This window comes from Eupeodes corollae, chromosome 1 (assembly GCF_945859685.1).
Source record: "Eupeodes corollae chromosome 1, idEupCoro1.1, whole genome shotgun sequence".
Taxonomy (NCBI): Eukaryota; Metazoa; Arthropoda; class Insecta; order Diptera; family Syrphidae; genus Eupeodes; species Eupeodes corollae.
In genome coordinates this window covers 225,275,900-225,291,310 of record NC_079147.1, presented here as the reverse complement: position 1 = coordinate 225,291,310, position 15,411 = coordinate 225,275,900, and the positions used below count along the sequence as shown (strand labels likewise).

Here is a 15,411-nt window from a genome sequence, read left to right as displayed (position 1 = left end):
CAGCGGTCTTCCAATGCACTGGATAATATGCCTTATTTAGTGCATTATGGAAGCGCGTGGTGTAAATGTCAATTGCTTCCATCGGTAAATGTCTTCTTACAACGTTGGATATACAATCGATACCTACTGACTTTTTGTTTTTTATTGAGTTGAAGATGAGCTGAAGCTCAACCTCCGTCACCAACAAGGGACTTGGTCCCGTTTGCTCGGCGATCATGGCATTTGCCAAGGAATCGTCATTGAACCGCATGAAACCGCGGTTCTCAGATCGCCATTGTGCCATATCATTTCGAAGGTAAAAGTGATTAAGTAGGGCGCTGTTTTCCAGGTCGTGGTTGAGGCGAGTGCTAACATTCACCTTGTACACTTGCTGGGAGGCAGCTTCCACCGCCTCCACTTTTTCCTTCGGGTCTTCAATTATATAAAAGCCAACTATTATTTCGCATCTAATACACAATAAAGAATGTCATACTTTTGCCTTGATTTTATGTATATGACTTTTTGAAACACGTATTTCGATTGATCCACCATGATTTAGAAATCTAGTTTACTTAAGAGATAAGTTGTCCCATTGTACGTTTACCAGTTCAAATAATAGTTGTTCAGTTTCCTTAAAATCCTTTGATTTTAAATATAAAAAGATCAAAAGGCTGAAAAACAGAGGCAGAGGAAAAATTAAATTCCTATCGTTTAGTTCCTGTTCGAGACAAGGCAAGCAAAGAATCCGGAAAGAATTCATTATAAAACGGCACCGAAGAAAAACGTTCACGTAGTAATCATTGCAATACAATCAGCTTCAGCACAAAATCAGCACAAAAAGATGCGTATTTGTCTTCTTGTACTAGAAATTTCCTTTTTCCCATAACAGCACGTAAAATATTTGCCAAGAACAGAAACGGAGTAGACATTAGACAATATAAGAGCAGAACTGGAAGCTGGACATTGGACAGGTGTATTGTCCCCTTCCTAAAAATATACAAACAATAGTTTCCGTTTGTGTATAATAGTGGATGGAAGTCGACTTCAACTCTCAGATAGAGGACCGAAACCGACATGACAGAGACAGACGACCAACGACGGAGAAAAATGAGGACTAAGAGGGACTCATCCAATGCAAACACAGCATCAGAATCAGAATCAGCACAGGAACAACACTGTGGGAATAGTGCAAAACAAATTTTAAATCAACAGTGCAGACAGTGATTGGTCAAGGCATTCCAAAAGCGGATCCGGATATACACAAAGAACGCTACAGACCATCTTGCCACTTCATATACATCCTTATACCTATGTAGATGGAACAGAGTAGAATAAAGCAACAGACAGCTTCCTGCTTATCGGTCCAAGGAGTTTTTTACTATTTGCTGTCCTCATTCCACTTCGTATAGTCGTATCCATACAAGAACGAGAATGTTGACGACGTCGTCGTCGGCGGACGGATACGATAACGACAACAACGAATTGAAGAAAATAAAATTTAATGACATACACAATACAGCAAGGACGAAAACAGCATCGGGGGAATACTCTACTTCTACTCGACTGCACATAAACTCGTCCTATATATGTACATACTGGTGGCAGTTTTGGTCTTTTGGATATTTACGAAATACCGAAATACGATAACGAATAAAGAGAACTTACCTTGATCTTATTTCAGCATTCGCCAGTTCTGTCCGGGGATATGGCTTTGATGCGGCCACAGCAGTTTCCAAGGAGTTGCTATCATCGACTTCACCCTCAAGTGTTACGAAAATAATCGAACCCATTGCGGTGTACAGGAGCACCAATATTAGGACACCTATAAAAAATATAAGAGAATGATGAAATTAAGTTAATAGAATTACCACCCATGGAGCTCAGAGGGTGGGTCTGGGTTGTGGGTTCCTTCTGGGCACCAAACACCAAAGTCAGCACAGGTCAAGTCAGATTTCAAATACAAACAAAACCAGAGGAAATCAAATTAAATAAAGAAAAAATTGGTACCGAGACGGAAATGATAGTGATAACATTATAGCCAATGGTGGTTTTTACGTTTTAGATAAACCAGGTACGCCAGCATCAGCACTGTGTCCTTGAATGCGGTAATTTTATTATAAACTTCCCAATTAGATGGAGAATATCATCGTTAACATTTGACGGGACTTCTTTACGGTAAATTATAGTCTTTCCGTCTTTTTGCTATGAGTATCTTTTTTTTTCTTTTTAAATTGTTGCCAAGGACATTTTTGTCTAATCAGGCAAAGTGCGTGTTTATTATGGTAAATTAATTTTATAAAAATGCTTGACGTTGACAAACTAAAGAACTGGCAACTTGGTTTGTAATATTTTTAGGAGGGCGATGGCGTTAAATTTTAAGAATGATTACATTTTGATTGGAAATTTAATTGACACTTTTGAATGATATTAAGTCAGACAAATTTGAAGTCCTTAAGGAAGATTCTATTGCTGGCCATGAGCTTAGTTGGTAGGATATGTATACCTGTATGTAATATATAAAGTAAGTATATACTATACTAAGTGCCATATCAAAATAAACGTGAAGCTAGGCATTTATTTTACAACTTATCTAGCCTGCTGAGTTTTTTAATTAAAATTGTTTTCTTATGATCACATAATGAATACTATGTTCTTAAAGAGTCAGCTCAGCAAATTTTAAATGTAAGGCAATGAGATAGGTTTTTAAGCTCACTTTATATTTTAACATATCAACAACTTTGGTAGGTAATTGAAGTTGTATCTATCAAAATATTGTGTCATTTATAAGTCCGTTTTTTTTTTCAAAACAACGCAGTAACGTTAGAAAGCAAGTGCAAAAAGAGGCTGGGATGATGACTTCCCATCCTTTCTGTTGATTTGTCTTGCTCAAAAGGTTTGTAGGTTATCGTGTTTTCTTAAAAAAAGTTATCAGTTAAATTATTCTAATTTTTTTTAAATTAATAACAATATTTTACATATGATGAAAAAGTTTGATTTCAAAACGTATTTTTTTTTAACGAGAGTTTTTACTCGTTAACCAATTTTTATGCAAAAAAGTACTGTTGGATTTTTATCAAAAATTCATTGAATGTCAAAAACAATATTTTTTGTGAGATGAAATAAGTTTGAAACCAATATTTTTGAAAAGATATTTGAGACGAAACTAAATTTTTACCTACTTTTGTAAAATTTACTTTTAAGTTTTTATTTTTTTGTAAAAAAAAAACTGTCAATTCGGTTTTTTTTTAAATTTTGCTAATTGTTGACAACAATATTTGTTATAAGATAAAATGAGTTCGAAGCCATAATCTCAAATTTTTGAAAAGATATTTGAGTCGAAAGCCAATTTTTACCAACTTTGAGTAACGTTTTTTTAAGGCCAGTGTCTTAAAGTTTTGTAAAGATATTTGAGTCGAAAATCAATCTTTATCAACTTTCATTTGTTTTCTTGTTTAGATTTTTATTTTTTGTAAAAAAAACTGTCAATTCCGCATATTGAAAACAATATTTTTTTATAAAATAACGCAAATGCTCGGCATATCCTTTGGGGAAGTTCTGTGATCAACGAACGAAGTGAGTCACTTTTTGATTTTATTATTGAAAATAATATGACCATTTGTAACAGAGGTAATACCCCCACTTTCGTCTTTCCGTGCTCGGAAAATTATGATGGGGAGGATGTGCTTGATGTGACTTTAGTAAACAACCGTAATTTATGAGTGGAGAATTGGAGAGTTTCCCCTTTGAATTCGTTTTTGGATCACAATTGGATTCTTTTTCAAATTAATTTCGAGTCGAAATACACTCCGCCTTACAGAAATCCCAAAAAAACTGACTGGACGAAATTCAGTCAAATTGCGAATTCCAAACTAAGCAAATTACCGAATCTCACTCAATCGATAGGAGACCTTGCATCAAAGGTGAAAACCTTTGAAACTTTTATACGTAAAGCTTTTAGAGTCTTTTGCCCAGTAAAATATAGTCGTAAAACCCTTCCTTCTTGGTGGAATGAGGAACTGTCCAGTCTTTGGAAAATGACGAGGACAATTTTCATTATCTGTCACTAACATAAGTTTTAACAACAGTATAAAGACTCTCTTAAAATTTACAAGCCCCGTCATCAGCCAAAAGACAAGGCTGGAGAGAATACTGTCAATCAATCGAAGACATAAAGGACTCCGCAAAGTTTTATCGAAGGAACATTGTAATCTTTCATTTCTAAAAAAGCCTGATGGAACCTGGACAGCCTCTCCAGCCGAATCTCTTGAGCTACTAATGAAGACGCACTTTCCGGGTTGCGAGAGTGATAACCCCGAATCGCTTAAAACCACAGAGCTAAACGTAGCTCATGTGGAGCAAGTCAATTCCGTTATAACCAGAGAGAATATTTTGTGGGCCATCAATACTTTTTCTCCATATAAATCCCCAGGCATGGATGGCATACTGCCAGTTATGCTCCATGGCTGGAACAAATGTTCAAAGGATATCTCCTTCTCTAACACGTGTCCATGTCGTGGAGACAGGTCAAAGTAGTTTTTATCCCGAAAGTGGGTAGACGAGGTCACGAATCCGCGAAGGATTTCAGACCAATAAGCTTAACATCTTTTGTGCTTAAAACCTTGGAGCTCATTCTTGATTACCATATTAGAGAAATCCTAGTTGGACGACCAAACAATCCATTATAAAGAATTTACTCTTGCCACCTTCCTAGACATAGAATGTGCTTTTAACAACGTCCTTACAGAATTAATAGAAGAATCGCTCGTTAAGTTCGGTGTAGAAGACTTCATTCGAGAATGGATTATTTCCATGCTCAATGGTAGGAAGATTCGAGCCTCTCTAGGCAATACAATCGCAACAAAACACGTGAGTAGGGGAACACCCCAGGGTGGTGTTCTTTCGCCTCTTCTATGGCTTCTGGTCATGGATACAATTAGAGAAATGTGGAGTGAAGGCGGTAGCCTATGCGGATGTTTTGGTGCTATTGGTGTCAGGAAAGTACACCTCTGTGATAAGTGAAATCACGGAGTCAGCTTTGAAGAAAGTTAGCAGCTGGGCCATGAGTTGTGGACTAGGAGTTAAATAAAGTAAAACTGAACTGTTGCTCTTTACCACCAAAACTAAAGTACCGCCCTTCACGCTACCTCGACTCAACAGTCAAATCCTATCATTGTCTTCCAGTGCAAAATACTTGGGAGTTATACTCGACCCTAAACTAAACTGGAAACCAAATATTGAAGTACGAGTTAAGAAGGCCTGCGTTGCCTTCTACGCCTGCAGCAAAACTTTCGGCAAAAAGTGGCGACTTCAGTCGAAGATGATTTTATGGACGTACACAGCCGTAGTACGTCCAATCTTAACATATGGTTCGACTGTGTGGTGGCCTGCTCTTAGCAAAGCCTATAATATTGATAAGCCAAAGAAGGTTCAGAGAACAGCTTGCGTGGTCACCACAGGGGCCCAACTTGCCTAACGGACGCCTTAAACGTTATTTTGGATCTTCTACCAATCGAACTTTTTATTAAATACATAGTTTCCTGCAGCGCTATTAGGCTTAAGGAATCAAACAGCTGGTTGTCAAAACCTTATGGCCACAGCAACACAACGGAATTGATTCCCTCAGATATTATCTCGCTAGACACTGACTACTGCACTCCTACTTTGAGCCTAAGTAAGGGTTTTAAGGTTATTTTCCCATCCAGAGAAGATTGGGAGGATGACATTGTGTCGATAGGTTTCGACACAACCATCTTTACTGACGGCTCAAAGATGGAGTGCGGAGTTGGTTCTGGGATGTTTTCTGAGTCCCTAAATGTAGCTAAATCCTTTAGGCTTCCTGACTTTCCTGGCGTTTTCAGGCTGAACTGCTGGCAATAAGGGAGGCATGTAAGATACTTAAACAAAGCCCAAACCAAAACCGAAATGCGGCGATCTTTACAGAAAGTCAGGCAGCTGTCAAAGCCATTAACTCGGCCACATCCTCCAGGCAAGGACCGGCTCTTCATATAGCTCACTTGCGGAAATGGTTAAAATTCCTCTTGGTGCTATGAAGGGTAAAATCTTTTCTATCTACCAAACTGAATCAAACCGAAGGTTAAGCAATTTACCCAACTGCATTACATAGGATTGTTGCGGTTTGTATCGGACATTGCCCTATAGGAGTTCATGCGAAGAAGTTGGGTATCTCCTACAACACCTTTTGCCATAGTTGTAGTGACCAAAGGGAAAGTGTAACGATAATACATTTCCTCTACAAATGTCCTGGTTTGGCAAACACTAAAATGAAATATTTTGGAAAAGCATTCTTTCACGAACTTGATGAGCTATCTGAGACAAAGATTAGAGACATAATATTTTTTCTCAATGCGACAAAATGGCTCTAACATAATCGCTATGAAGCTTCTCTATAAATCTTTCTCTTTCTATCACAGGTCAAACGAGTTTTTGTTATCAAAACCAAAAAGCACTACAGCGCTAATTGGATCTCAGGCTAGTTTGCCTTGAGATCGCCATTTCTTCCTACATGGGCTCTAGCTTACTTAAACCGAAATTTGATTTCATAGGAGCCACTAGGTGAACGGATTTTCAAAGCCAGATTCTGGAGTACCGTTGGTAACATCACCGTCACACTGAGTTACACTCCAACGATACTAGTGCCAGACTAAGAGAAAATTGGCTAAGTGCCGTTTACAATAACACACCGCGAGAAGACATCAGATTTGAATGCTAAGATTAAACATTACAACGAAGGGATTTTGCAGTTGCAACGACAATAGTGAGAAGTGTTTTTTTGACTTCAACAATGCTAACCATCTTGTGAAAAATAACACCTTGGTGTAAGCCCAAGGTTTTCGATCAAATTAATCACTTCCCGATAAGTTGTCACTTAAGAACAAGTAAGCTGCAGTTTGGAGATCGAATTTGAGCATTTCGCTTTGGTTGTAAACCAGGTATTTGAAAACAAGGGTCAACGGACCTCATCAGAGTTTCCCTACGCTACAAATTCCCTATTATGTATTGCATAAGGAAAGAGATCAATGCACTGATAGAGAAAAAAGTGTCAGGGCTAACCGGCTTTCCCCATGAATTGTTACAAGCAGCGCTCTTAGAAACAGAATGGGGTCTGAACGCGTGCCTCCCCGAAAATGGTGAGTATAAGGAGTTACAATTGTCATGTCTTACACTGAGGTACCTTGTCAGAAAAGTTTGAAGTTTAATGTGGAGTCAGACAGGGCTGCATACTGTCATCAATTCTATTTATATCGGTTATCAGTGATGTACTGCGCCCGCCTTTTCAGTTCCTATGAGGTATTGCCTCTGGATCGGATGGCTTGAATGCCGAGCTCTTTAAATCAGCTGGAGATAAGTTGCTTTGGAGCATGCACCAACTTATCTGTAAGATATGGTCGGATGAAAGCATGCCCGATGAATGAAAAGGCAGTATAGTTAGCCCGATCCTGATAAAAGGTGACCTTCTAAACTGCGCTAACTATAGAAGAATCAGTCTACTTAATACCGCCTACAAAATATTCTCTCCCATAATATGTAAACGTCTAAAGCCCATCGTCAACAACTTGATAGGTCCTTATCAGTGTGGTTTTAGAACAGGAAAGTCCACAGTCGATCAAATATTCACATTACAACAGATCCTGGAAAAAACCCCAAGAACATCAAATCGGTAACCACCATCTTTTCATCGATTTCAGAGCCGCATATGACAGTATCTACAGGGACAGTTTTTCCATCCCTGCCAATCTCGTCCGTTTGTGCAGGATGACCGTGGAGAATTCACGCTGCACCATAAAGGTTGGACACAACTTAACAGAACCTTTCGATTTCAAAAAAGGTGTTAGACAACGTGATGCGCTGTCATGTGATTTGTTTAACATCGTGCTTGAAAGAATAGTGCAGAGCTACATTAACACTAGGCACTATCTTTCAAAAGTCTGTCCAATTACTAGCATATGCTGATAACATTGACATAATCGGAAGAACTCAGCAAGATGTCAATGGGGCTTTTGTGAGTATTGAAGCAGAGGCAAAATAAGTTTAACAGTTAATGAGGTCAAGACAAAGTACATCCTGTCGTCAAGAAAGGACCTACAACACCGAAGTCTCGGTGAAAACGTCACCAATCGACAGACAAAAATTTGAGGTAGTTAAGGACTTTGTCTACCTAGGCTCCGCTATTAACGCAAAAAACAACCCCAGTGCTGAGATCAAACGATGAATAACTCTTGCTAACAGCTGTTTCTTTGGGCTAAGAAAGCAATTGAGTGGTAAAGTCCTCTCTCGAAAGACCCTAAAAGTCGCTATATAAGACCCTCATCATCCCCTTTCTGCTATACGGTGCAGAACCATGGACTATGACAAAAGCGGATGAAAGCACCTTGAGTTGTTTCGAGAGAAAAATTCTTCGTGTGAACTAGAAGATGGAACGAGGAGCTGTACGGCGAGCTCTACGGGCTGTACAGCGACGTAGACTTAGCTAGAAGGGTAAAAGTCCAACGACTAAGATGGTTGGGTCACGTAGAGCGCTAGAAACCAATGCTTTAGCTCGGAAAGTCTTCAAATCCACACCCACAGTACAGCGCAGCATAGGAAGACCGCGAATCAGGTAGCGCGTACAAGTGGAAAGTGACCTCACCTAACTTGTAGGGCGATATTGGAGACATCTAGCTGGGGACCGAGCTAGATGGAGAAGTTTGTTGGGTGAGGACGTAGTTCACACAGGACTGTAGAGCAACCTTAAGCAAGTAAGTCAGTATGAGGTATTGCCTCTACTGAAATTGAAATGGAACAAGATTTCGCAAGCAGTTTCGGGATATCTAAAGATGTGTCCGGAATGTTTTTCAATGTTTGGAGGAACAACTTCAAAAGTAACATGGGGCTCAATTACATCGCCGAAAACCATGTAGCATAATCAAGTTAAGTTGCTGTTGTAGTATTCAAACCATACGAATCTTTAAATAATTGAATAAGTGCCAGAAGCTTAAAAGTCATATGAAATCTACTAATTATTAAAGGTCTCATTTGCATAGTTTGTAGCCTTGTTATTGTTTCCTTTCTATAAGAATTCCCTTCTAGTAAAAATTTGTATAAAACATAAATCTGAAGAACAGATCATTAATTCGAAATGTCAAAAACTCAAACGTCGAAACGATAATCTAAAACCGACCTTCTAATTTTATTTATTTATTTTATTTAATCTTAGGGTTGTTCGTTGTAATTGAGTACTTATTTATTTTATAATATTATTTCTATTTCCAAATCCATTACTTAAATTCTCTATCGTCTTTGTTGGAATTGGAAGTATGACTATAACCAAGATGTTTGTCTATATCAGGTGATTCTGCTAAATTCTATTTTATTAAAAACATTTCAATGAGAATTGTCAAAATTCAGGTTAAAATGTTCAATTGGATCCAATACCAAAGTTTGCTCTTAGATAATATTTACAGATTAATGTTAGTTGAGTTTATTGCTTTTCATTTATCGAGAACCCTCTTAGCCGCTTCCAATCTTCTTGGTATTTAAATACCACACTTTCTGCTAAAAGCTTAATCCTTAATCCAATCTACGTCTTCCGAGAATCATAAAAGTCACAATTTAACTCTTCTAAGGAAAAAGAAAGATATCATACAAATTTAGAAAATTACTTAAGGGTGTCCTAAAGTTCACACAAACTTTGAGTTTTGCAAAATTACAAACAATGTTGTCAACAGAAACAAATAAATAAAGTGACAGCACAGGAAAAGATTGAACCCAAGCCATTAATATGACAAGTCTACGCACTTACCATCACACCACAGATACTTCGGTATTTAGCAATAAATAATTGAAATATTTAGAAAGTTTTGAATATTCGTAAAAACTAAAAAAAGCAATTTCTTCTTTCGCTGATTTTTGAAAACTGTTTAAATTCAAAAATACTTTCAACGCTAATAATGTAATGAACTTTAAGCAGAACATTTTTGGCTACATTAACTTGTTTAGCACTGCAACTTTGCAACCACCGCACACGAATTCCATTCCAAACCGCAAAAACCCCAAAACGAAAGCTAGCTGAACGATGTTGCAAAAAATAAACTCCAATTTAAGTTTTTGTTTGTTTTACAACATTCATGGTTTACCAAAACCCAACATCGCTACATCACAGATGCTGTTTTGAAAATTGCTATCGTACCAACTTCCATTTTCTACCTTAGTCAATTAAGTATGAAGAAAACTAATGTTTTTTAAATATGTGAATACTTGATTTAAGCAACATTATTGTTGTAACAAAAACATTTCAATTAAAATTTAGTTTTGAAACAAAAATAAAAAAACATGTAAAAATTCCATCATGCTATTAAATTATCCCTTAGTTATTGTATTTTAACACCTGTGATTTTCCCAAAAACCAATAAATTAGTATAATGAGCAGAGCGTCAACTTTCAATACTCTCAAATAAGAAATCATGATCCTTTGGCAAAATAAGATTACCCAAGGGCCATATAAGTGGCCAAAACTTTTATGATTTTTCCTAAATATGAAGACCAAATGATTATGGCCAAACAACGAAACAAGCAGACACAGCAACAAAAATAACACTAAAAAACAATTTACCCACTCACATCTTCGCTCTAATCCTCAAAAAGCTTAAATGAAAAAGTTTACTCCAAGACTTATGTATGTACATATAGAAAAACATAACTGAATTGTATCTTATAAGTTAAAAACTCAAGATACTATACATATTTCATATAGTGACTTTATGTACAGCTATGGACAAAATAATAGGAACAAAACTTAGTTTTTGGAAATTATGTGTTCTGCACTTGTCCAAGTCAAGAATTCTAATCATAAATATTTTGTTATTGTTTTTTAATAAGTGATTTTTAAAAAAGTATTATTTACTGTCAGAACTTTGGAGTAGCAAGTTTCCATAAAAAGCTGGGGAACGATCCAAAAAAATTAAAAGACTTTATTTAAATTTTAAAAATGGATAAATTTTGAAAAAAATGTCAACTTTTCTTATTTCATATTTTTCATAAAACCAATTCATTAGTGACATTGTTCTTGAAGAGTTAAGTTCCATATTACAGTGACATATGACAGTTCTCTAAGGATTGGTTTTAATAAAAGGCTTTTGTGTTTTCTTTTTAATCTTTAATTTTTGGTTTAATAAAGTGCAAAATCTTAATCAGATTCAGGTCCAATTATATAAAACTGCTCTCAAAACCATAAAGTTTATTGCTTTTAAACTGAACTTCATTAACATTACTGTACACTTGGTGGCATTATCGTGCTGGGAAGAATATCGAAGTAGCGTATTTAGCGTAGCCAACATTCCAAAGTATGTAAACATATACGTACAACTTTTTCCAAATTATTTCTTCCAAAACAAAAATTTGATACACAGTCATCCAAGCAAACTCATGCTGTCATCTCCAAGTTATAACTTTTGTTTTACAAGCAAAGCTTTCCTCATTCTTTTTATGGTATGTTTACACTTAAAGGGATTTTTTATTACCCTAATTATTTCAAAACAAAGATTGAGCATTAGGAAAATGAATGATGAAATTGAAAGATGTCTGTGTGCATTGGTTTTAAATTTCCGCATATTGCAATTACTGTGAAAGACAGAATTTGGTAAAGCATTCAGCATTCACGTAGTACGGCTAAAGAACCAATCTATGTAATTGAAAGTATAACCGAAGTTGGGCTCGGAGATTAAAAGAGAGAAGACAAATAGAAACTTCACGACGCACGGTGTTCAAGCGATGTAAATGGCTTTCGTAGCAATAGGTCCATTGGTGATCTTATGGTTCATCTCACCGAACAGTGGAACAAATCTTTACATCGTTTTGGAGAAAGTAAGATATTGCACTTCATATTTCAAAAGCATTTGATAGAGTTTGGAACCAAGCTCTCTTATCGAAAATGCGTGCTTTTGGTATTGATGAATCTCTTCTTCGTTGAATTAGAAATTACCTTTCTAACCGTTCAATACAAGTTGTATTGGATGGTTTCAAGTCTGAAATTCATAAAATAAATGCTGGTGTACCCCAGGGCTCCGTTTTGTCTCCGACTCTCTTCCTTATATTCATAAACGATCTTTTGTCTGTCACTTCTAATCCATTACACTATTTCGCCGTCGACAGTACCCTCAGCTTTTCATATTCGTTTCTAGATTCGCATTCTTGTCCTTCGGATGTGGAATTTAAACGGCAGCGTATGATAAGCTCATTAAATTCTGATCTTGACAGCATTGTCCAATAGGGAATCAAAAACCGTGAAGAATTTATTGCTTCGAAAACTCAATACTGTCTCCTGTCGTTAAAGCGTAACCCTCCCACAGATGCTTAGGATTTCTCCGAAGATGCAAGAAATTTTTTACCCCTTCTGATCTGGCTATAATCTACAAAGCTTTTATCCGTCCAAAGCTTGAATATAATTCGCATATCTGGGCAGGTGCCCCCAAAACAAGTTTAAATCTCTTGGATAGAATTCAAAAAAGGGCTTTAAAAATGATAGGCGACAGAACTATAATCGAAGCATTTACATCGCTAGAACACCGTCGCAATGTTTCATGCCTTTCGTTATTTTATAGATATTTTTACAAACAATGTTTTGTCGAATTAGCCAGTTGCATTCCACCCCTTAAACAATTCAGCCGTAATACTCGCACTTCTAGGAATGCTCATCAGTTTACCCTTGAGCTCAATTTCGGGCGTACTGTCAAGTAAAGAGATTCTTTCTTAAATCGCACATCGAGAATGTAGAACGCTTTGGCCAACTCTGTTTTTCCCTCCCATTTTGATCCTTAAGACCAATGTGCACCGGTTTCTTCTTTTAAATTCTTCCCTATTTTCCTAACGCTCGCACTGTGTTTAAATATAAACATATAAAGGGTACTAATAACCCCTTGAGTGCTTGTGAATAAACAAAAAAAAAATCAACGATGATATAATCACCAACCAATTTGAATACTCTACGTTGAACGCTTTAAAAGACATTTAAGTAAGTTAGAGGTGCGCAGGCCCAGAGATAGGAATTATACTCAAGTCTTGGAAGTATATAAGTCTTAAAGGTAATCACTTAAACTCCGATTGTCGTTTTTGGAGTCGTATCGTTTTGGTGGCGTTTCATTAGCCGTATTCCGTAACCATGTAAAACTCCACGAAAACAGCTAACATTTGACATACAAGTTTTTCAAATGCAATTGAAAAATTGGGTTTGAATGTTTGTTTGTGTTTGAGTTTCAACACAAAAATGTTTGGATAGTGACTTTTCTCAGCTACGTTCTGCTGCAGTTCCAACAATCATGAAGCTAACTGCCACCCTTAGATTATTTGTAGAACGAAGCTACCAAAAAGAAGACGTATCACAGCCTACCTTAGGTAAAAGACTCAAGAAAATGTTAAACACTCCGAATTAAAATGGAGCTCTGGCAACCAGAAAGAAGTCTTAAACACAAAAATTATTTTCTTTTGCTGTAAACTTTGAAGTTTCTTCACTTTTTGCCATTCTTTTCTATTTCCAACGGTGATCCAAGAGAATTCACATCGTTTGTCAAGAACTCCCATCCAGCAGACACCTCTCTTGAAGTTTTTGGCAAGGTGCTCATTTTGATCCATGAGCTTCTTTTGGGTTATTTAACCCTAGATAACGATTTTTAAAAGTATAAAACAAAAAGCTTGCGAAAAAGTCTTACATTTTGTGTATTTTCGTTATATCCGTTATCAAGTTTTCGGACGACAGAAATTGGCGTAGAGGCAGATGTGTTTGTTTTTAAAACCAATAACGGAATATAAAACAAAAATTTAGGAATGCGTTGCACTACTATTTAACGTCGAGCGCCGTAAGTAGTGCCAAATTCGGTTTGTCGATTGTCGATGTGACGTTCAAAGCCTTACGGTGAAATGCCAGACCAGAGGAGGAAAAACCTTCTTGCATCGCTAAAGGAATCCAAAACATATAGCTGCATTTTTGGCAACATAGCGTATGTGATCCTTCCTCGAGAGGGATACACAATTCCAGTGGTAAAGGTTATAAATTATGTTTTAACGGTAGTAAGCCCCATTCAGTTTTCGACGCTTTACATTTTTCTCGATTTTTTGATTCCCCATTTATCAACGTTATCTACGTTTAGAGTTTAATGAGCTTGTCATACATACGAGCACAATGCTGTTTAAGAACCAGATTTGAAAAAAATGTATGTAAATCTAAAATTAAAAGCTAAGCTAGCTATCGGCAAAAAGAAAATGAAAATGAGAAAGTGTGTAGTACACACAACAGAGCCCTGGGGCACACCAATATTTTGTTCGTGTTTCTCAAACTTCAACTCATCCATTACTACTTGTATTGAACGTTCTGAAAGGTTATTTACTATCCAACGAAAGTGGTATACGCTAATACCGTGGCCATGCACTTTCGATTAGAGAACTTGCTGCCGAACTCTGTTAAACATCTTTTTGAAATGTCAAAAATAATAATCTAACAATTACCAAAACGATGTAATGATTTAATCCACTCTTCTGTGAGATACCCTTACGATCACCAGTCGACTTCTTGTCACCAAAACCATACTGCCTTTCACTCTGAACATTCGTTTTTCAAAATATTTCTCAAACTATTAATAAATAAATCAGACGTAAGTGATATTGGATGATCAGGGAGAGAAAATGTTTATGTTTTGACTGGACAAATGCCATTTTTCATCCACTGGGAACGACAAATGAAGAGTAGGATATATGAGAAAGCTTACGCAATTGGTATTAAAGAAAACTAATAAATTTATTGAATTTGACGTTTTTAACTAAACAAAACTATTGTAAGAGGTTATTTTGAAACGGGAACTATTGACCTAGTAAATATTAATCTCAGTTTGAGAACATATTTACCGTCAATAGAAAAACATAGCCTTTTCATGGCGTTTTAACTTAACTTAAATGAAAACAATAGTTACACTCAGTCAAAAGTCCGAAATGTCTCTATTTTATTGGCCATAGCTGTACATATGTGTTTGATATGTATTTCGTGTACGAGTGAATTGGCTACACGTAGGCATAATTATTAGTTTATTCTTTATATTCTCCAAAACTTCTTGACGATCTGCATTTAAAGATACGAAATCTGAATTTGAGTGTGTGCTCCTTTTGGAAGAATATAAAAGTTCTTCTTTTCTCAAGTCATTAAACACAGCATAAAGGAAAGAAGTCATGTTAAGTACTTAACTTATGTATACCCGTCATGTCATAATGTGTTAATTTTTAATGTCATAGAAGAAATTCATAAACACATGAAAAAGGGAGGGCCTGAGGAGTCAGACGAACACGAATTTGAGAGACTCAATTTAATGTAATGTTATGCTTTACATATACGCAATGTAGCGCAGGTACGTAAGCAAAAATATGGTGTTAAGTGCGGTATATTCAACAACCCAC

General features: G+C 36.5%; 1 protein-coding gene across 1 annotated transcript in view; it reads right to left on the bottom strand.

Moving 5' to 3' along the window:
• The window catches only part of LOC129941365 (TWiK family of potassium channels protein 7), a 192,113-nt gene that overhangs the window by 46,622 nt on the left and 130,080 nt on the right, over positions 1 to 15,411 (bottom strand). The window contains exon 3 of the mRNA XM_056049980.1: positions 1,645 to 1,801. Coding sequence (XP_055905955.1) covers positions 1,645 to 1,801 — 157 coding nt within the window. The remainder of the gene's footprint in view (positions 1 to 1,644; positions 1,802 to 15,411) is intronic.